General features: G+C 51.7%; 6 protein-coding genes across 6 annotated transcripts; 3 read left to right on the top strand and 3 right to left on the bottom strand.

The window, feature by feature from the left end:
- Positions 1-2,351: 2,351 nt before the first annotated feature.
- BO66DRAFT_408565 (apses transcription factor StuA) lies at positions 2,352-5,864 on the top strand (the record flags this gene model as incomplete). Its single annotated transcript, XM_025649127.1, has 5 exons — positions 2,352-2,448; positions 3,238-3,942; positions 4,012-4,206; positions 4,279-4,411; positions 4,478-5,864. The coding sequence occupies 5 exons, from the start codon at positions 2,352-2,354 to the stop codon at positions 5,862-5,864; spliced, it is 2,517 nt and encodes an 838-aa protein (XP_025507458.1).
- A 980-nt stretch (positions 5,865-6,844) lies between these two features.
- BO66DRAFT_201662 (uncharacterized protein) lies at positions 6,845-7,528 on the bottom strand. Its single transcript, XM_025642531.1, has one exon. The coding sequence runs from the start codon at positions 7,377-7,379 to the stop codon at positions 6,996-6,998; it is 384 nt and encodes a 127-aa protein (XP_025507459.1). The 5' UTR covers positions 7,380-7,528; the 3' UTR covers positions 6,845-6,995.
- A 150-nt stretch (positions 7,529-7,678) lies between these two features.
- BO66DRAFT_461558 (myo-inositol transporter) lies at positions 7,679-9,532 on the bottom strand (the record flags this gene model as incomplete). The annotated part of the gene is made up of 4 exons (XM_025652345.1): positions 7,679-8,173; positions 8,244-8,434; positions 8,489-9,223; positions 9,355-9,532. 4 exons carry the CDS (start codon positions 9,530-9,532, stop codon positions 7,679-7,681), a joined length of 1,599 nt encoding a protein of 532 aa, XP_025507460.1.
- Positions 9,533-10,474: 942 nt separating this feature from the next.
- Positions 10,475-12,123, top strand: BO66DRAFT_461560 (cytochrome P450; the record flags this gene model as incomplete). Its single annotated transcript, XM_025652346.1, has 2 exons — positions 10,475-10,580; positions 10,637-12,123. 2 exons carry the CDS (start codon positions 10,475-10,477, stop codon positions 12,121-12,123), a joined length of 1,593 nt encoding a protein of 530 aa, XP_025507461.1.
- A 966-nt stretch (positions 12,124-13,089) lies between these two features.
- On the top strand, positions 13,090-15,296 carry BO66DRAFT_468500 (NADPH cytochrome P450 oxidoreductase family protein; the record flags this gene model as incomplete). The annotated part of the gene is made up of 1 exon (XM_025652659.1): positions 13,090-15,296. The coding sequence occupies one exon, from the start codon at positions 13,090-13,092 to the stop codon at positions 15,220-15,222; it is 2,133 nt and encodes a 710-aa protein (XP_025507462.1). The 3' UTR covers positions 15,223-15,296.
- A 622-nt stretch (positions 15,297-15,918) lies between these two features.
- On the bottom strand, positions 15,919-20,896 carry BO66DRAFT_314807 (putative ATP dependent RNA helicase; the record flags this gene model as incomplete). The annotated part of the gene is made up of 11 exons (XM_025643446.1): positions 15,919-16,146; positions 16,270-16,609; positions 16,671-16,884; positions 16,949-17,333; positions 17,389-17,530; positions 17,583-17,640; positions 17,689-17,763; positions 17,866-18,413; positions 18,467-19,360; positions 19,426-20,083; positions 20,137-20,896. The coding sequence occupies 11 exons, from the start codon at positions 20,894-20,896 to the stop codon at positions 15,919-15,921; spliced, it is 4,302 nt and encodes a 1,433-aa protein (XP_025507463.1).
- Positions 20,897-21,322: the final 426 nt, after the last annotated feature.

Below are 21,322 nucleotides of genomic sequence, written 5' to 3' on the forward strand. Positions count from 1 at the left end.
CGATCCACCACCCAGTCCCTCACTCAGCTTCTCTTCAATCGCCCTTTCTCCTCTCTCCTTTCTCTTCTTTCATCAACCCCGACCACTCCTCTTCCTCAACGGGCCTGTGACTCGCAAGAAGCCGATACCGGGACAGAGAATCCCCTCGAGAGTAGATCGCCTGCGACGGATCATAAGAAACCGGACTAAGAAGAACGAGGTTGCTCAGCACGTCCGGACCAGAAGCGCGTCAGAGACATTTCTCGATCTCGCACCCGACTGCTTGCCTTGCAGCTTCTCTTACATTCCCGCGCAGCAGGTCTCAAGAAAGAAACCGATCTCGAGCCCGAGTCAAAGACACGTGCCGGTATGTGGTGTATCTCTTTTGGTTTTCTCGACTTTTCTTGATCTTCTTTTCGGTGGGCTTTTGGTCGCCCCTTCTTTTCATTGCTTTTTGGCCCTGTTGAATTGGTCTTTGGATTTGGGTTAGAATTTTGGCTGTTGCAGCGGTTTCTTGTTCCTTGCTGCCCAGCCGCCTCACCTCGGGGTTGTGAATGGTCCTGCCATCGATGAGGGTACTGGAACTCCTGCAGAGAGACACTGGGCTGTCTTGCTCCACCTGCATCGAAACAGCTTCAGAGATCGAATGTAGTAGTTCTGGGAGAGGATCTGAGAAAGCTAGCGGTCCCTATCCTTCTTTCTAGAACCTAAGAAGGTCGGGGGTGGCTTCAAGCAGAACCATCCATCCATCCCTTTTATTTGCATTCCTATCTTGTCATCATTTTTGTCCTTGGGGGAGTAGGGGCGAGGTGTTTCGGTTGCACCCGTCAGCCCCGAAGATCCTCAACCGTCATTCATCAGTTACCTATTGAACCTTTTTTTGGTTCTTTTTTGTTCTTTTTCTTTTTTTTTCTTTTCTCATTCTCTCTCTCTTTTCGTTTCTTTTTTTTTTTTTTCTTTCTTCTTCTTTTTTTTTTCTCTGTCGCCTATTTTTCTTTTGTCTCCCCCTCCCACCTTCCCGCACCCAGACCCGATCTGGCTGTTCTCTGGACCATGGTAGAGCCTTCGATGGGCGGGAGCCGTCTGTGACCACCGGTTGACTTTCCCCACCCTTTCCAGCGCCATTCTTTGACTGTTCGACTTTAGCATCATCACCATCTCCATCATAATCAGCTTCAAACAGTCCAAAATTCAAGTCAGGTGAGTTTCTTCTGTTCTCCTTCTCAAGTACTCATTGAATTGTATCTGGTTCACTTGTTTTACTCTTATTTTCCTTCTTTACTCAATTTGCTGGATCGGTGTATTTTTTCTTCTATTATTTGGCTTCTCCCTTGGTAATTTGCTTTTTGCTTGATTTCTTTTCGACTTCCTTATGATAGGATTCCCAACCATCGTCATTTCCATTTTGGGCCACTTCAGTGAAGAAGAAGTCCATAGGCGGTCCAGAAACCCTCCCCCGGCGGCTGCAGAGAACATCAGGCTTAGCCTGCGTTTGCTGGCCGGCCTCTCCCCCCCCCTCTTCCCCCTCCCCTCCTCCTCCACCTCAGAGTCCCAGCCTCCACCTTTCCGTCCATGATCTGCCGCGGCACTAGTCGCTGCAGCAGTCAGTCAGTCAGTCAGTCAGTCATTCATTCATTCATCCACATATTCAATCATCCGTTTTATTTCGTTCATTCACCTATTCATCCTACCTAACTTATCTTTACTCGTTTCTTTTCCATTCATCTCCCCTCCACCGCCTTCTCTCTCTCCTCCCTTCGGGGTCGGTCATGATCGCCCACATCTGGATTGTCTCAGACTTGGGCGGTTATTTTTCGTCCTTTTTCGTCCTTTTTGCTCAATTTCCTCTTCCTTTTCTATACTATTTTCTTTTCTTGACTGCTCTGATCTCATTTTCCTTTTTGGGAATTTATGCGATAATATTTTTTTGCCCCCAAAATTCTCCCAAAAGAGAATTAGTTGCATCCTGTCTGGATTGTCACTTGCGCCTTTGACCTTTTCCCTACCTACGCACTTTCACCTTATCCTAATCCTCACCCTTCACCACTCTTCTCTCACACTAACCTCTTCTTCTGTCACCTTCCTTCCTCCCCGATCCTTCTTTTGCTGGATCTGCTTCCTTGGTTCAGATTTCTATTTTTTCCCTACTTTCTTCCCTTCCCACCCTCCTCCCCCCCCCAACCCAAAACCCAATTCGGCACTCCCTTGTCCGCCTTCGTTAGTGTGCCATCCCTTCCGTTTGGCGCCTTCTTATACATACATCGGACCTCCATCTCTCTGCCGCTACTTTCTACAATTCCTCCCCTACTTCCAATCTGACAACTCTCTCTCCTTCTCTCTTGTCCTTTGATGACCTTATGTGGATGACCTGAATGTTCTTGTTCTTGCTATCTTTACTGTCTGCTACCACTTGCCCTTCTTCTTTTGCACCTTCAACTTGCAATCATCTTTCCCGCGTCTTCAGGCTCGGTTGTTGACCGTGTTCTACCTAGAGCCTACAGCATACATTAGCATTGCACCCGCCGCACGCAACGACTTTCTACGACCTGTTACGACTCGATTTTAGTCCACTTTGCTCGCCTCGTGTCGTTATCGCAGCACACCAACTTCTCTTTTGTGTCTAGCATCCCCGAAGACACTCGACGTTGGATGCTGGACTGTCACGTCGTTTTCTCTCTCCGCTTTGCTTATCACGACTTGAAACGAGACCCATGATTGTGTGCTTCTGAATCGGCTGAGCGTTTTCCCCTCTAAACCATACGCAAGCGCTTGTTGTCTATCTATCTTCCTTGGGCTTGCTTGTGAGAATCAAAATCCTCCCACGTCTTCGGATCTAGATTTCTGTCCGCAAAGTCTCTGCATAGCGATTTCCTTGGTCTCCGCCAGTGGTCTCTTCTAGCGTCTTATGGTTACGACTGCCCACGAGCCTGCCACGATTGCACATTATCGCATGTCCTGCATTGCCTGCTAAAGCTATTCCACCTGCCCACTTGCATTGACACTTGACTCGGTGTGTATATTTGCTGCAGACCCCGCACAAGTTTATCCTGAGAGACTCGCCCCGGATACATTGCACGTTCAAGCAGGAACGAGCTCAGTGCCCGAAGTGCCGACTGATCTCAGAACCCAATTCATCGAAGAAAAAAACGAACGCTTAGGCCGAGAACACAGACAAGCGTTTTCTCTTCCACTTTCTCGGTACGCCGGACATATCTTACAGTCCGACGTTCCACCGCACCTCCTCACTACCATTATTAGAACTGTTACCCCCGTCAACCGAAAAGCTGGAGCTACCGTCGATCTCGCAGGTCCACACCAGAGGTCCTGTTGATATCCCTTGGTATAACCACCACGCCGCAGAGAGACCTCTGTTGTCTGGTGACAAGCTTCCGGCTCTCAGTCTCCCTACGGCCTCGCAGGCCATCTCGGGCCAGTCCTATCGGGCGAGCTACGACGACGCCTCCGCCGCCGCCCTGGGGTCCAACAACACCAGCGCGCGTACCAGTCTATCGGGTTCCGCGCCCGGGGGTAGTGATACTCGAAGCCCGCCAACATCCTCGACCGACCTCACAACGGCGGCAAACCAGGGTCGCGTTTCGCTGGACGGCTCTGCACCCCAAGAGTACTCGCTCGCGCAGAATCAGGTTAGCGATAGTTACTATCAGAATCCAGCACCGATCAGCAGCATGAACCAGACGCAACCATACATGGACGTTCATTCTTCGCATTTGTCATCTGGCCAGCCTTATGCCTCGCATGCTGCCACCGCTGGGGGTATTGCTCACTACCCGCAATACCACCAGCAGCCGACGGTTCTGCAGCCAGCATCCACGACATATGGGCCGGCCGGCTCCTATGCCCCGTATGCCTATCCAGGCGGCGTAACTTCATCCCAGCCTGGCCTCCAGCCCCCAACGACATCTCTGAGTGGCCAGGTCCCGGCTCAATTGCTGCCCCTACCCGGTAAGTGATTCTCGTGGTTCCCTTTGACCGTACATACAGAGACTCTAACCGATCCCGTCGAACCAGCAGTGACAAGCCATGCGGTGGCAACTCAAAACTATGGCAATTCAACCGGCGCCCCTGCGCAGGGCTTCGTATACGATCTGACCGGCCAGATCGCTCCGCCGGGATCGAAGCCACGCGTGACCGCCACACTGTGGGAGGATGAGGGAAGCCTCTGCTATCAGGTTGAAGCCAAAGGAGTCTGTGTTGCTCGACGTGAAGGTGAGCTAGAGCACATCGTAGTCGGTCTGGCGAATACAAAGAACCTCATATTTGGCTAACCCTGCTCTACAGACAACTCAATGATCAATGGCACGAAGCTTCTGAATGTGGCGGGAATGACCCGCGGTCGTCGTGATGGTATTCTGAAAAGCGAAAAGATCCGTCATGTCGTCAAGATTGGCCCCATGCACCTCAAGGGCGTTTGGTACGATGATCTTGCTCTAGAAACTCGGCTCTAGCCATTACGTGAACGCTGACCTTCTGGGAATAGGATTCCTTTCGAGCGGGCCCTCGAGTTCGCTAACAAGGAGAAGATTACAGACTTGCTGTATCCGTTGTTTGTTCACAACATTGGGGGACTTCTGTATCACCCGACAAACACAAGCAGAACTAATCTAGTTGTGCAAGAGTCTCAGCAGCGGCGCATGGAGGGCTCTCAAGCAGCCGCACGTACGTCTCAGGGGCCTCAGCCGCCTACCTTGCATCATCATCATCATTCTCTGCAAGCTGGTGTGCCGTCGCACATGGCTCAACCCCCCACAGTGGCCTCGCAACAAGGTGGGAGGCCGGGGCTTGACCGGGCTCATACTTTCCCCACTCCTCCTGCGAGTGCCTCGAGTCTCATGGGTATTACCAACTCCAACACCTCATACGACTGGAACAACCAGGGAATGCCATCAGGTGTGCCCAACTCTCAGCCTCTCTCCATCGACACGGCTTTGAGCAACGCCCGCTCGATGCCAACCACACCAGCTACAACTCCACCAGGGAATAACATGCAAGGAATGCAATCGTTTCAGGGTCAGTCAGGCTATGACTCCAAGCCTTATTACTCTGCGGCGCCGCCCTCTCACCCTCACTATGCATCGCAACCGAGTGGCATGGCACCCTACGGGCAGACGATGTCCTCTACCCCTTATCTGAAGAGTGAACCGTACCTGAAGAGCGAGCCATATCTCAAGAGTGAGCCATATTTGAAGAGTGAGATGGGTCCGCCCTCAAGCCGTACGCCGGGCGCACAACCGGAAGGAGAGTCGACTGATGTCAAGCCCGAACGGTATACCCAGAGCAATGGGCATGTGACCAGCGCTGGAAATGAATCGGTTGCGGAGCATGAGTCGGAATACGTGCAGCATGACAATTCCGGCTACAATACTAGCCGCGGTTCCTACACCTATACCACCAATCCATCTGTGGGCAGCCTAACCGGAGACCATTCTCAGCTCACACCCGAGATCACTGGCTCTCCTACACAGCAGAATGGCTCCGGAAGAATGACCCCGCGCACCAGTGGTGGTCCTCCGCCATGGGGCTCTGGGTACAGTACCCCCCCGCGCCCTGCGGCTGCCAGTAGTCTCTACAACATTGTCAGCGACACGCGCGGAACGTCTAACAACGGTGCCACCTCGGAAAATTACTCAGTCCCCAATCCAACCTCGGGATATTCAAATGGTCTCAATGGTTCGATCGGTTCCACCAAGCGGATGAGGGAAGATGACGAGGTGGACCGAATTGCCCGCCCTGACAGTCGGGGCCCCGACTTTGAGAGCAAGCGGCGTAAGACGCTTAGCGAGACCTCTGTCGGAGGGCCTGTTGGCGGTGTTGCTCTTGGATTGCAGCCCATGAAGGCAGGGGGTGTCATGTCTCGTCGTCGGTGACCGGTGCGGGCCCTGAAGGGAGACACAACCGCGAATTAAGAGGGAAAGAAAAAAGAAAAAAAAAAAACAATCACGAAAAGCACAATCTTTTCCTTGGAGAAAAGACGAAATGTTTTCTTTGAAGGGTCTCTCTCTAATGGCGTGTACTATGGGGGTTTCGCTTTCTTCGCCTTTATAATAGACCTTCTCTTCGGCGTGGTTGCTCTGAGCTTGCACCACCATTTGTTGGGGTCTCTCACTGCCACCACCGAAGAAGCATTTATTCGGCTTGTTGAGTGTCCGCTGCGACAACCTGTACCCGGCTGGGCCCAGGTAATGGTTCGGCAGGCTAGGGGGGATTATGCATGCATTTGTGGGCCTCCGTCGAGACCCAAATTCTCAATCATCTAATGTCTTTTGTCTGGAAGGTTTACGCATGAGGTTCTTGCATGGTGGGTTGCCGCGGAAAACAGTCATCATGAGGACTGTGTCTGTGCGGATTCGGGGGACAATAGGGATGGTCAGCGTTCTGGTGTGTGGTTTTTGGTCATTGTGTTGGTTTGCGCATTGTTTCTGACCGGCTATATTTAACGACCATGATGTCACGAATTTCCTATGACGAGAATCTTGGATTATACTGTTTGTGGCCCAGCCCTTTTCTATTTGTTTTCATCGTCCTTTCTCTCCATTCCTGCATCTCCAGGGACCCAGCTGACTGGAGTCGGTTCCTGATGTTCATGTTTTGCGCATTTGTTTTATCTTACATGTATGGGCATCTAAAACTCCATGGGTTTCCATTTCCAGCCTTTGATTGTAGTTCCTTGGGGTTCGAGTGTAGCTTGTTGAGTTGAGTTAGAGAAAGACCGATCGACAACGTAGGGCCCAGAGGCCTGAGGCAATAGGTCACGTGCAAGTGAACGACATAATGACAAGTGACCCGGCCTTGAGAAGCGGTGGTCGGGGCAGCAAGAACCCTACTTGCTGCAGGCGGCGCAGCAATTCATGCCTGGGAGCTTGCCACGTTTGGCGGAAAGTCCATAAGGAAGACGTCTCTTCTTCTGCTGGATGTTCTCCTGAACGGAGATAGCTACTGCACCCAGCTTATGGGTGAAAACATTGCACTGGTCACGCTGGCTGGACCCATCCGACTGCTTATACAGTGAGAGGTATGTGCTTCTGAAACATGTTGGCTACCAGTGCAAGATGATTGCTAGCTATTGCAAATACATACATCGACCGGTGTGCGGCGACTGCGCCGCCTAACGTACAGTAAATGTACAGTATAGCGATATTACATGGGTGAAAGTGAAAAGTGAAGTATAGTATGCACTGCACGTCCATACCATTCGTACATGCAGGGGAAATTGAACGGAAAGAGATGTTTGAACTGCTCGATAGAATCATCAATGTCATGGAATCGTGAGTAGGCCTAGAGAAGGAATAGAATACAAGATGGTGAGTGTACTGCGGACAAGAGATGAAGGAAGGGGAAGAAGCGGAGGAAGAAACAAGAAACTCGCTGCGTGTACCTGACATTCCACCTGAGATTAGGAAAAAAAAAAGAAACACAAAAACAAAAGAAAAAAGACAAAAAAGAAAAGAGCTGCCACAACCTAGTGCATGAGGAAATTCTGTTGCGCAGAGCGCCTTGGTCGCGCAGATTCCGCGCTTGGATTCGATAGGTCTGCTGTAGATGCTGCTGCAAATAACTAGTCGTGACCTCCCCAGGAGTGTGTCCCCGGCAAACGCTGTCAATGGCGGTTAAACTTCGGATTGATCGTGGGGAGCGCATGATGCAAGTTAGTCAAGGGTGTAGCATCCCCGGCTCGGGAAGATTATTCTGTCTGTCTGGCGAGTTCTTCATCTTGCCGCATCTGCCTTAATTGTCTCTGGATCTCTTTGGCCCTTTGGACTCCGAAGCCGTCCGTGTAGATCTCCCTCACTGATTCTAGGGGCATATTGTGCACTTCGGCATAGCAGAAGACCGCAAAGAGCCATCCCAGGAAGCATATCCCTGCGTAGAAACCAAAGGCTCCGCTTGGGGTCATGCCCTTCATCATTGACAGAAACGTCGATGAGATGATAATGTTACAGCCCCAGCATGTGACAGTGTTGACCATGGTCCCGAGAGCCCGCACCTCTAGCGGCAAGAACTCGGTACCGACCCATGAGATGGGAGCGACGCCGGCGGAATAGAAGGCAATGTAGATGATGAGGGCAACCAGCAGGACGATACTTGCCCAGGTCATCTCACGAGGGCCGGAAAAGCTGAGGTCCGAGTTGACAGGGATCCAATGGAAGACGACGGCAACGACAACCAGCGAGAGAGACTATAGATGGCTTGGCGTCAGGAACGCGAGAAGATACGCAAAAGTGAAGTCAGCGAAAGGTACTGCTTACCATCCCTAGAAGTGTGACCAGCAGCATCGAACGTCGGCCAAATCGATCAATGAAGGCGAAGTTGGGAAAGCCAAAGATGAAATTTGTTGCCCCAACCACAATGGATACGGCCGTTGCTTGGTTGAAACCAACCAGGGAGAACAGCGTGGCAGAGTAGTACATCAACGTGTTGAATCCTCCGAGTTGTGAGACTAACGTGCGTCAGCGTGGACTTTCCAAGGCCCGGAGACAAGAGAAGGACGTACCGGCCATAACGGAACAGGCAGTGATCAAGGCGCGCAAGTTTTCTCCCACGGTAAAGAGCTGCTTGGCCTGCCACCACAGACTCTTCTCTGACACCGAAACCGAGGACTCTTCAATACTATGTCGAATTACCTGGATCTTGGCGGCAACCTGCTGATCCGTTGCCCGAGGGAAGATCTGCGCGATGACCTTTCTGGCTTCCTCGTCTCGGCCATGGGAGACTAGCTGTCGGGGAGTCTCAGGGCAGAGTGGCATTGTAGCCGCGAGGACAACAGCCGGCACAGCGCCGATAGCAATGGTGTATCGCCATCCTTGGGAGACGTTGGTAAACGCAGCTCCGAGGGCATAGGAAATGAGTTGTCCAAATGTCACACAGATGTTGTCAAACACGATCATTCGACCGCGATACCGGGCCGGAGCCATCTCTCCAATGTAGAGAGGCACGATCATGGCTGCCTCCCCTACACCAAAGCCAACGATCAATCGACCAACCACCATCTGTGCCAGAGAAAATGATGCAGCTTGCAAGACCGTCCCTACGAAGAAGACAGCACAGCCAACGTAGATGGCTAGCTTGCGCCCATACTTGTCGGAAGTCAAGCCGGCGAGGACCGCGCCGATGAGGGCCCCTCCAGAGGTGATAGATGTAATCAATTCCTGATCACTGGACGATAAGATCTGGCCCAAATCATCTCCCAGATTGACAAGCACGGCCGAAATGACACCAGTATCGTAGCCTGCAATAGCCCCGATAAGAAGTGGTCAGTACATCTGCTGAACGCAAGGGGGGCTGAAGCTCAGGAGAGGGGAATAATTCCATTGCTGCCGTTGCCGAACAACACGACGGGATCCTGGATAACATGCTTACCGAAGAGAAATCCCCCCATAGAGACAGTGCACGCTATCAACCAGATAGCTTTGCCCGGCAGCGTTGACTCAATAGAGTCATCTAGGCCGTTACTGACCACCAGGTTCTCGTCATGAAACACATGTGGCTTCACCTCGTCGTTTGATGACTTTTTAGAAAGTTCTTCGGCGGCAGCCATGGTAGAATGAGGGTAGAGTAGAACACTGTGTGCTCCCGAGCAGTCTAGGTTGAACAATCCCAACGGATCAATCTACATTCGGCGCAGAGACACCTTGACCAGAAATGGGAATAGACCAGATTGACGAAATCCTCGGGCTTATTTACGCTGAGCATCGTTGGCTGGTCGTGAGGGGGCAGCGACATTCTTGACAGTACCCATGTTCATTCCCCCTCAGATGGACATAGTTTCGGGTATTGCTTCATGGCTCGGCACGGTTCCATGGTTGACAGAATACCCCGGATTTCCCCAGATGCCTGTTACTTGCTCCATATCGCGGCGACTTGATTCGCTGCTTCGCCAACCAGGGTCATAGTTCTCAAATGCCGCCTGGATCCTCTTTGTCGATCAAGGACTTGACCTCGACCAAGGATATGCCTCCCGTTCTTGAAGAAACCGCCCTCGATGGATTGGTTTTGATTCGTTGTTTGAGTTCAACGAGGCTTTTTATCCCGGAGTGTGTTAAATTCTAGAGGAAATTCTTCCCGCTCTTGCTGGTTGCCACGAAGGGTAGTTTTACCCGACCTGCTGCTTGCGTTTGGAAACGATGGCGATGATGTTAGGAAAAGTGAAGGTGGAGAAGAAAAGAGGAGACAGTAGATGATGACATGACCCTTGTGGTACTCACCCATGGTTTCACTGTACGCGCAAGTCGGTCTCTGATTTCAGCAGGATGCTCAGCTCCTCGTCGGGTACTCAAAAATTGTGCGAATGCCACTTCTTGCTTCTTCTGAGGTTATAAGTACTGCCTCCCAGCACCCTGGCAAGAAACCAGCTGGCATACAATCTGACTCGAGCTTGATCTTCGCAGACAACTAGTCTCCCTTTGGGGCTCGATCACCCTTTCTTCGCTTTACAGACCTTCTTCAACCGGAGAGAACGGTGGAAACCATGGCCACCGATATGTTGTCTATGTTCAGCGTTGCGCCGTATGCTTTTGTGGTCGGGCTGGTAGGCATCTTGTATCTTTTCATTTGGCCATTTATGCAGTACCTCCGCGACTCGAAAGGTAGGCATCAGGGACGCAAAACTCGTCGAGGTTCATAACCGCTAACCTCTTCAAAGGGCTGCGGAAATATCCTAATCTGACTCCTATCTCAGGGATGTCTGTAATCCCCTTCATGTTCATGGCTTCACGTGGATTCCGCTCTCGCGAGCTGATGGAGCTACACCGGGAGAAGCCCGTTATCCGCACGGGCCCTAATATGCTGTCATACGGAGACGTGCGCGCCATCAAGGACATCTATGGACACAACACCAAGTGCATCAAGGACCCGTCGTACGTCATCACGGCAGGCACTCATTACCATTTGGCCGATGTCGTGAACAAGCCAGATCATGCCCGGAAGCGCAAAGTTCTGTCTTCGGCATATGCTTTGAAGAATTTGGAGACATGGGAGCACAAGGTCAGCGACAAGTGCGAGAAGGTGGTCGCACACTTTGACCGTGTGTGCACAGCAGCTCCGTCCGCAGCAGTGGCAGCGGGAAAGCAAGCTCCCGATCCAGCTGACTTGACTCTGGATTTCCGGGCGTGGACAAACTTTTTCACTTTAGATGCCATTGCCGACATTGGTCTGTCAGAGAAGCTGGGCTTCCTAGATCAAGGACATGATCTCTGCGTGGCGGAGCGCAAGGATGGTAGCACGTATGAGGTGTCCCTGCGTGAGGCTCTCTACCCTACAGCGCGGAAACAATCACTCATCCTCTGGAACTACGAGTGGTATCCGACCCTCAACCGGCTGGTGAACGTGATCCCGTATTTCAAGCGCATGCAACAGTCCTCCGATCACTGGGACAACATCATCTGGCGTCGCGGAACCGAGCGGCTGCGACGGTATGAAGAAGGCGAGCGACTGGATGACTTCTTCCAAGCATTGATGGAGGACAAGAACGGCCGTGCCAACCAACTCGAATGGGGCGAGGTGCTGGCTGAGGTCAATATCATGATGAACGCAGGCAGTGTGACCACCGCCATCGCCATCACCAACGTGATGTACCAGCTGCTGAAGAACCCCGAATGTCTGCAGAAGCTGCGAGCTGAAGTGGATGCCGTCCTTGACCCGGACGAGATCATTGCGCCATACGACAAAGTAAAGCACCTGCCTTATCTACGGGCATGTCTGGACGAGTCGCTCCGTATCTTCCCACCTACTTCTCACGGATTGCCGCGCGAAACGCCACCGGAGGGAATGGAGATCCTTGGCCAGTGGGTCCCAGGCAACACCTCCGTCAGCATGTCGGCATTTGTGGCTCATCGAGATGAGAGAGCGTTTCGCCAAGCCGACAAGTACATCCCAGAGCGCTGGTTGGGCGAGGAAGGGAAAGCATTGCAGCCGTACTTCATTGCCTTCTCAGCTGGCGCCCGTTCATGCATTGGACGCAACATCTCGTACCTAGAGCAGGCCAAAATTCTGGCGACCTTGGTACGCCGGTATGAGTTCGCCCTGCCGTCTCCGGAGTGGGAACTGCAGCGAGAGGAGACAATGAATCTTATTTTGGGTGATATGCCTGTGAAGATTTGGCGGCGAAAAGTACCGATGCATGACTCGTAGTCTTGGCTTTCTGCCCCAACTGTTTTGCGTCTTCTCACATTACCTTTTCACCTTAGATTTCGAGGCATAAGGCATAGGATGATCCAATTGATGACTGATGACTTTTATTTGTTGTTGCTTGCCCCACACAAGCTTATTGCATAGATTGATCGCAGTGTAACTATTGGAAATCGAAGATCAATTCCTGCAGTAACCCTTCTATGCCTAGGTGGTGTTGCACCACTACAGTACATACCCGAGCGAGACAGATCAGTTGGAGAATGACCTGTTGTGTAATCTTTGTTCGAGAGATCGACGTGCACGGACATAGCTCAATGCCACAGTATTCTGCATGTAATATGCATGTGAAGGATTTGCAAAGGTTCCCCGTGGGGATGATGATGATGGATGGATGGATGGATGGTGGAGACTGGAGAGGAACTGTTGAATGAACTTTGAGCCTGAAGGGGAGAAAGTGTCCGAGACAGGATAAAGAGGGTCTGTCCCAATGGGGTAAATAACTGGCGCGGGTGCGTAGAGGCCAGGGGAGGAAATATTGTCCGTGAGCGGGGAATATCTCCCTTTCCTTTACCTAGTACGGAGAGAATACTTCCACAATGATGGAGTAGAAGTGAAAGTGTCATCGTTCTCACACACCAGCAGGGACAACTCATGCTCTCCAAAACCTCCACCTGCAAACCTCCTTGGTTTCCATTTTGAATATCTCTCGCCTCCCCCGCTTCTCCCCCGCCTTTCGCCAATTCCCCCTCGCCTCTCCCCACACCTCTCCGCTCCGCCCCGTCTACAGATGGAGAAAGGCCGTCAAATGCCGACCCGGCCTATCCATAGACCTACAGTACCAATTCAAGCCAGTAGGGTGGCTTGAGTAAGACTTGGCTGCGGTGAGGCTTTTAAGAAAGCATTGCTTCCCATCTTGTGAACCATCTTGATCAGACACCGTCATCCATCACCTTCCACTCACCCAGCATGAGTGCCCCATGGCATCTTTCACCTGAAGCCTTGCAACAGCTGGCCAGGTGCTTGACCCCTACTGGGACCGCCGACTATGCCGCCTTGACGGTCCTGTCGATGGCCGCTGCTACCTATCTATCTCGTGGTGTGCTCTGGGATCAGCCTGACCCCTACCGTCATTTGCTCTATGAGCGTCCTCAATTGAGGATGGGCGGTGCATCCGGCACCAACGCACATCAAGAAACACGCAATATTGCCCAGAAACTCGTTGAGGCGGATAAAAACATTGTCGTCTTCTGGGGCTCCCAGTCGGGGACTGCAGAGGGTTTTGCTCATCGCCTAGCACGCGAGATCGCCTTGCGCTTCCAGCAGTCCACCATGACGGCAGATCTGTCAGATTATGATCCAGATTCAATCCGCGAGATTCCAAGCTCCAAAATAGCCATTTTTCTGCTTTCTACATATGGAGAGGGGGATCCGAGTGACAACACAGCGGAATTTTGGGATTGGATTCAGAAGGCCCCCGAGGGATCACTATCCAATCTCCGCTACTGCGCCTTCGGGCTGGGCAACAGCAACTACAAGTTCTACAACCGAGTCGTTGACGTGGTTGTCCAGGCTTTAGAGCAGCGCGGTGCTCGATCATTGCTGTCTGTAGGCAGAGCCAATGATGCTGAAGGTACCACGCAAGAAGACTTTATCAGCTGGAAGGACGACCTCTTCGCTGCCTGCCGCACCCAGCTGGGCTTTGAGGAAGGCGAAGCTCAATACCTACCTACATTGACAGTGGACGAAGATGAATCACTGGAGCCCATCGACATCCATCATGGTGTACCAGATGCTCGCGATCCTTCAGGCAAGGTGTCTGCGCAGTGCTCCGCCATACGCGCCCTCCCTGTGTCCAGCGCGCGGCAGCTTTTCTCGACGGCGGACCGCCATTGCCTGCATTTGGACCTAGACCTAACTCGTCAGCCAGAATTTACCTACAAGACTGGTGACCACCTAGCCATATGGCCTGGCAACCCTGACGTCGAGGTCGAGCGTCTACTACAAGTGCTGGGCCGCACGGACCGTCGTCATGTGCCCATTGTAATCCGATCCGTGGACGCAGCCACCAAAGTCAAGATCCCCACGCCTACGACCCCCGCTGCGCTCTTTCGCTATTACCTTGAGATCGGAGCGCTGGTCAACCGAGACCAAATTCTGGGGCTGGCCCCGTTTGCGCCCACGCCAGAAGCCAAGGCGTTTCTGCTTCGCCTTGGCCAAGACAAGGCCGCATACGCTGACTTCCTTCGTCGCACCCATGTCAATCTTGGCCGTCTTCTTCAGCTGGCCGCTCCCCGTCAGATCTGGACGCAACTGCCCCTGTCATATCTTGTTGAAACCATGTCCCCGATCCAGCCCCGCTACTACTCAATCTCATCAAGTAGTGTTCTCTCCCCTCGCAAACCCTCCATCACCGTCCTCGTCGCCTCAAGCCCCGTCCCCGAGAAACCCACAGAAATCATCCATGGCGTGACTTCCAACTACCTCCTCGCCTTGTCGGAGCACTATCGCGACGCTGCAACCGGTGCTCACCCTCACGGCCTCACCTATTACCTCCCCGGCCCCAGCGACGCGCTCGAGGGCGGCCAAGTCCTAGCTCACCTCCGCAAGAGCAAATTCAAGCTACCTCGCCTAGCCAACTGTCCGCTCATCATGGTCGCCGCCGGAACGGGCTTGGCCCCTTTCCGGGCCTTTATCGCCGAGCGCCGCCAGCTGCAGCAGGTCGGCCGTGATGTCGGGGAGATGATCCTATTCTTCGGCTGCCGGCGGCCCGATGAAGACTTCATCTATCGCGAAGAGCTGGAAGCTCTCCAAACCGCATTGAGTGACCGTCTCCGCATCGTGACGGCTTTCTCCCGGCACGAGGAGACGCCTCGCCAATACGTTCAAGATCGGGTCGGGGAGCACGGCGAAGACATGGTCAGGCTGATCGAGGAGGGCGCGAACGTGTACATTTGCGGGCGGGCAGGAATGGCGCGCGAGGTGGAGAAGACGGTCGGCCAGGCCATGCGGAAGATGAAGGGATGGAGTGATGCGGAGTGGAACGATTGGAGTAAAGCCTTCAAGAGGAAGGGAAAGTGGCAAGAAGATGTTTGGGGCTAGATAGTTGAATCTCGTGCTCTAAATTTCAGCAGGGTTTCAGCTTTCTTGTGGTCTTACAGATATTTTCTAATGAGTAATGAATCAGATTCAGCGTTACGATCAAGTGTGAGAACCAGTATATTGTAGGTGGAATGATCTTGTTGGCAGTGCTTAAGGAAAGACAGACGAAATGGCCAAACTGGCCACTTGCAACCATGAAGTGTAGTATACCTATGAAAAAAATCATTCAATCCATGCACCTCGCTTCATTATGTTCTCTTTGCAAGCCGATCATGTACAGCGCAAGATGAACTCAGTTTGTAGATGTGAATAGAAAGCGTGTATCTCATCTATAAAACCGTCCAACCATCTTCAAGAATTTGAATAACTTTTGCCTTGGACAAGAAAACAGAAGAAAAGTCGAAACAAAAAATGATTCCACCAGAAGCGAGGACGCAAAAGCGAGAGCAAAAGGTCTTATGATGTATACAGTCGCCAACAACCCCTTCGCGCGTATGTACTGTACCAAAAACCCGGACAAGCACCATGGAAACGGAAACGAGAGCCCATTTTATTTTCCAAACTCACATAAGCCACCGTCCACTCCAGCTATATCTGCACAGAAAAGAAGAAGGGGAGAAAGATTAAAAAACAATAGAAAGACAAACTTCGAAAGATTCTCCACACGGGATTCTAGAAAGGAAGAATCTATAAACTTTAAGGAATTCGTTTGGCAGCATGCGCCTGCTCAAAGATCCGTTGCCAGATCGCAATCCACTGTTGCTGCTTGTAGGAAGGATAGGTGAGTTTTTGGGGCTCGCGGAAGGTCGCCTGCAGGATCTCGCGCAGACGGGCGCTGAGGAGTTTCAGCGCCAGCATGGCTTTCCAGTCGCGGATGGAGAAGCGGATGCGGTTGGCGTCGATGGAGATGACGCCGGAGTACATCTAAAACGGGTGTTAATCTTCGCTCGCTCGGTGTGTATACTCAAGGTAAGGGGATCATTGGCGATGGCGTATGGCCCCATGCCAGGTAGTGGGATGATCCACAAAGGGAAGTGAGAAACGCACCTTGAATTCAGGTTCTCCGCAGAGTATGGCAATGGCAAAGTCATCGACAACGCTTGTTTCAAAAGCATTATAATTTCGGTTACGGCCCTGCATGATGTTGTAATAAGAAAGCCATTTGAGAGGGGGGGAAGATGGGTCCGGGTTGCGGTTGACAGAAGTAGGATGAAGGGTAACGGATTGATTGTTGGCGACGTTGCGCCAGCCTTTGCCTTCACGGGTGAGCAGCTTTGGATAGAAACTCCAAGATATGACCGAGTTGACGACCGTGTCGTTGATGCTATTGGTGTCATATTCTTCAGGAATGACGAAAAATTGTCGATTGCGGCCGCCGTAGCGCGATCTTTCCGAGTCAGTGAGGCTTGAACCACAATGAAGTTTGAGGGGGGGGGCCACTAGCTTACCTATTCAAAGCAGCCTTCTGTATCGGGTCGAGGGTCAAGAGACCGGCGTCAGCAATTGACACTACCAATTGCATTTTGATGTCTTCGATATTGAGCAATGTTTGTGAGCTGAGGAAGTTCTTCCGGCAGAACGCGTACTCGTTTGCACCAGGTGTGTTCCTTGTGCGTTTCCAAGAGCAGTATGCATTGTATACTGTCAGGAGGTCCGAGTCACCTGTACAAGAAAAGAGTTCTATTAGTCTGGTGTCGAGGAGCTCAGGGTAACGTCGGTAGCTTACCTTTGCGGAATGACAGTCTAGCTATATCTTTCTGCGTATTAGATCCCATCGTGTTGACGAAAGGTGACTTGGACGAAAGAATGGCTGCAATGCTGACGGTGGCATCTAAGCACCGGAAGAAGGCGCCGTGAATGATCAACTTTCCAAGGAACACGTCCAATGGTAATTTGGCCAGCTGCACTCCGAGAGGAGTCAAATTCTCTGCATTCGTCAGAGCCTTGACTTCCTTTAATGAGTCGATCGCACGGCGAATGTTCTTGGATGATGGTGGATCGAGCGCTTCTAGTAGGGTAGGTTCCACCTCGCCCAGCTTGCATATTTTGACTCGCAGTACCAAGTCTTGGAGAGACAACCTCAACATCTCTGGCGTTTGTTGTTCCGCAAGCTGCAATCAGAAGATTAGCATGTAGAAGCTAATCTGGTTATCATGGAACACATACTACGTTGTCATGCCGATATTTGGTGAACATGTGGAAGCAGATTCCGTTCTGTACTCGTCCAGCTCGTCCTCGACGTTGTTTCGCATTAGCGCGTGAGATAAATGCTTCCACAAGTCGTGAAAGTTGACGTCGCTCGTCAAACCTATTTTTCATTAGAGGGGAGTCGACATGCTTGTTGCAAACTCGATACTAACCGCATGGTCTTCTCCTTGCCTGCATCGATCACAGCAGTGATATCCGGAATCGTGATACCTGGCCCTGGTTAGTACAATTACGGTAGTCAGAATCTATGACTATTACCTGTTTCAGCTATGTTGGTGGCAATCACAATCTTTCTCATGCCCTCTGGAGGCACGACAAAAGCCTTCTCCTGGTCTTCGCTGGCAATGGAAGAGTGCAGGGCATGCACAATCCAGCCTTGCTGGAAAGTGGGATCGGAGAGGATCTCGTCGTTCAGGCGGCGGATTTCAGCCATACCGGGCATAAAGATGAGAATAGCTTTGCTGTAATGAGTCATGTCGGGCGATGTGGCGATTTTGGCGACAAGGCGCTTGATGAGTTGATAATCGAGGCGATACTCGTCGAATTTCAGGATGGTTTCACGGGTCTGCTTCGAGTACCCATCAAGCGTTGATAAAAGACCGCCACCCGCTGCCTCACCTTGAGCCATCTCAGACGCCAACTCATCTGAGTCTTCGTCCAAGACACCATTCGACTCATTCTCAAGCAGTCGATAGTTAGTCATCTCAACAGCGTCTTCCAAGAACTTCATCTCTACAGGGAAAGTCCGCCCAGGTATATTCAGCACAGGGACCCCGCCCAGGTATGTCGAGAAGCGTTGTGCTTCAAGTGTAGCCGACATCAGTATCAACTTCAGGTCAGGTCTTCTCACCATCAGTCGGCGGAGAACGATGAGAAGGAAGTCACTGTCAATAGAACGCTCATGAACCTCATCAAGAACGACATGTGTGATGTCTCGGAAATCGTCCGGACGCTCCAGCATTCGCACCACGACTCCCGTGGTTCTACCAAAAGTCAGTCGCAAGCACTCGGCGAATTATAGGGAACAGCGACATACGCAAACACAAGCCTCGTGGCCTGGCTGATTTTGCTTTCCAGCCTGACAGCAAATCCAATAAGAGAGCGAGCTGTCCCAACGTCGTTCTTATTTTCCCCAAGCTCCTCACTGACTCGTCGAGCCAATGATATAGCGGAAATTCTGCGCGGTTCTGTGACGTAAATTTTGCAAGGGCGGCCTTGCTGCATCTCATGTTCCAATATGAATGACGGGATCTGGGTACTTTTACCACTTCCCGTCTCGCTGCAAATGATAAGCGCGCGGTGTGTATCTAGAGTGTTCAAAATCTCGTCCCGGAAATTCCAGATGGGCAGGTTCATCCTGCCCTGAACCATGTACTGGAATGATGCGGTAGAGGACTTCTCAGTCCAGATCCTCATCAGTTCCACATCAGGCTCTGAACCATCCCTGGCGCCGGCTCCACGGACGGGAGACTCTGGCTTGCTGGAAGTTCCGTTCCTGCGCCGGAAATTATCTGACAGGACAACGTCATCTTCAAATGTGCCATGATTTTCCTGAAGTAGCTTTTTCAAACTCTTCACCGTTTTCTTATCAGCCTCATCTTCTTGCAACTTCTTTGCGTTGGCGAATTCTGTATAAAGATCTCGCCATACGGCAGGAAGACGCAGATAAGCTTTGCCCTCTTTGGAGGTCTGAGGAAACAGAATGAAAAGAGCCAGGGTTGAGACAAATGCTTCAGCTTGCTGCGATGTGGGGGTTGCCACTTTATCCATTGAGACGAACGTGGCATATGAGTTCGAGTTGTGTGTAGTACTTTCCCATTGGAATGGGAAGGGGATCTCTTGGGGTTTAGACCACCGCACTTCAACCGCGTGTCGATTCATATGCGATGATGATGAGCAGTCTTTGTACGTTATTTTGCATCCGGTATCTCTAAAAGTTTCGTAAACCGGCTTATCCCATCATCCAGGTCCATGAAGAAGAGCGCATGAACTTACCTTGCCTTGCAGGTCTCCTCCAGGACTCGTCGAGGGCTGAGTCCAGACCATTTTCCAAAGTCGCGAATTTCGATCGCAGCCTTTTTCAGCTCTTCTGTAATCACACCCAATTCCAGAGTGGGTTCTTCAGATCCAAACATGTCGCCTAGTAAATCTGCGTCTTCTCCGATACCCGGTGCTGCATCGCCATTTAGCTCTGCCTTCTTTTCCTCCGATTGCTCTTTTTCGGTGACCTCTTCGGCCGGAGCCTTCTCTTCGGGCTCGGTTCGGCGAGTAAAAGCTGCTTCCTTTCGCAAGTCGTCAAGCTTTTCCCTCCACCTGTACTCGGCCTCATGCCGGTCAAAGAGTACATCACTTTCAATACTAGCAATTTTGCGTTGCACTTTCGCTGCCTGCGGGTCCTGACTATCAGTTGCAGTAGATTTACGGCTTCCCTTTTTGCCTTTCTTGGGCTGGTCGAAAAGTTCTGGCCGCAGCTCGTAAAGCCGGGTTTGCAGCTCCAGGTACTTGGGGGTCAAAGTATCAGGATCGAGGGAGCTGTCCGAATCATAGGCATACGACTGCGAGGGACTTGATCCTTTTACAACGCTCTTAGGCTTCTGCGCTCTGCTATCACTTTGAGTCTGTGCTGGGGTAGAAGCTTGTGATGGCTCACGATCTGGTGCCAGTTAGCCATCCGATCCTTACGCGATACCAAGCGTCTAAGGTTACCAGTGATCCAAGAGATTTTCTTATCGAGCTCGCTTCGTTGTTGGGTATTAGTCTGGGTGTAAGAAGGTAGTTCTTTGGGGTCGCAGTGCAAGGCCAGCCAATCTAGAGCCTCGTCCAGGTTGCAGACCACCTCTTTGTTTGTGGATGTGAAATTACCGGGGAAATACAGCAGTAGATGCTTTAAGGCCTCATCAACTTTCTCTTCTGAAAAGCCGAGTTTAACAAGGGTCTCCTTGAGTGTCCACAGTCTCATATACAACTCTTCTTCCGGGATGGGCTTCTTCGAGCTGGAATCCCGGCTTGGAACGGGGTTGAGCTCGCGCTCCTCGGTCTCGACCAGGCTCAATATGGTATTCAAAACGTCCGAGGGCAGCCATTCCAAGAGATTGATTGAGGCGGCTTGTTGCCGAAGTACCCTCCGCTCGGTGTCCAGCTTAGTAACCTGTCTGGCTGCGTCATTCCTGCATTTCGCTGCGTATTTTTCCACGAGGAGCTGCAGCTCAGCTTCCTCAAAGTGCTTCTCGAGTTCTTCGGGGGTATAGTCCTGGAGCGAAGGTGCCTTGTCCTTGTCGCTGTTTGTGGTCGCTTGCTGGTTTTCGGCGGGAGTAGGACGGTCACTTTCCGATACGGACTTGGATTCCACAGTGGAGGGCGGTAGTGAAGGTTCTGTAGATTTGGGCTTAGAGGGTACTGAGACCGTTGCGAAACCTCGAGCCGGATTAGAAACAGCTTTCTTTTTTTTCCTATTATTGGGCGGCATGATGGTGGGTGGGTGAGAGGGGACGGAGGGGAAGCGGGCGAGCGAAAGAGAGCGAGAGAGAGAGAGAGAGAGAGAGGGAGGAACGGAGAGAGGCCAGTCGGTCAATGGGATGGCGATTTGGTTCTGTTGTTCAACTGGAGTTTGGAGAAATTAGTTTTAAGGTTAAGATTAGCCCAAGCACATATTTCGAGTAGTGAGTCGAGACTGAAAGGTTGGAAAGAGAGATATCGTCATAGCCTTGTCCGGTCGGGAGGGACTGACTGCGCGCACAAGAGTTGGAGAGTAGGAAGTTACCAAGGTAGTAGTTACTAGTAGTTACTATACTGTACAGTACTTACTGTACGGGAGGGCTGGCTCCCCTCCCGAGTCCCTCCCCTCCCCCTCCCCACAACCGCCGCAAAACTTTTATGACAACATCATCGGCCC

The sequence above is a fragment of the Aspergillus aculeatinus genome (assembly GCF_003184765.1).
Source record: "Aspergillus aculeatinus CBS 121060 unplaced genomic scaffold BO66scaffold_6, whole genome shotgun sequence".
Lineage (NCBI taxonomy): Eukaryota > Fungi > Ascomycota > Eurotiomycetes > Eurotiales > Aspergillaceae > Aspergillus > Aspergillus aculeatinus.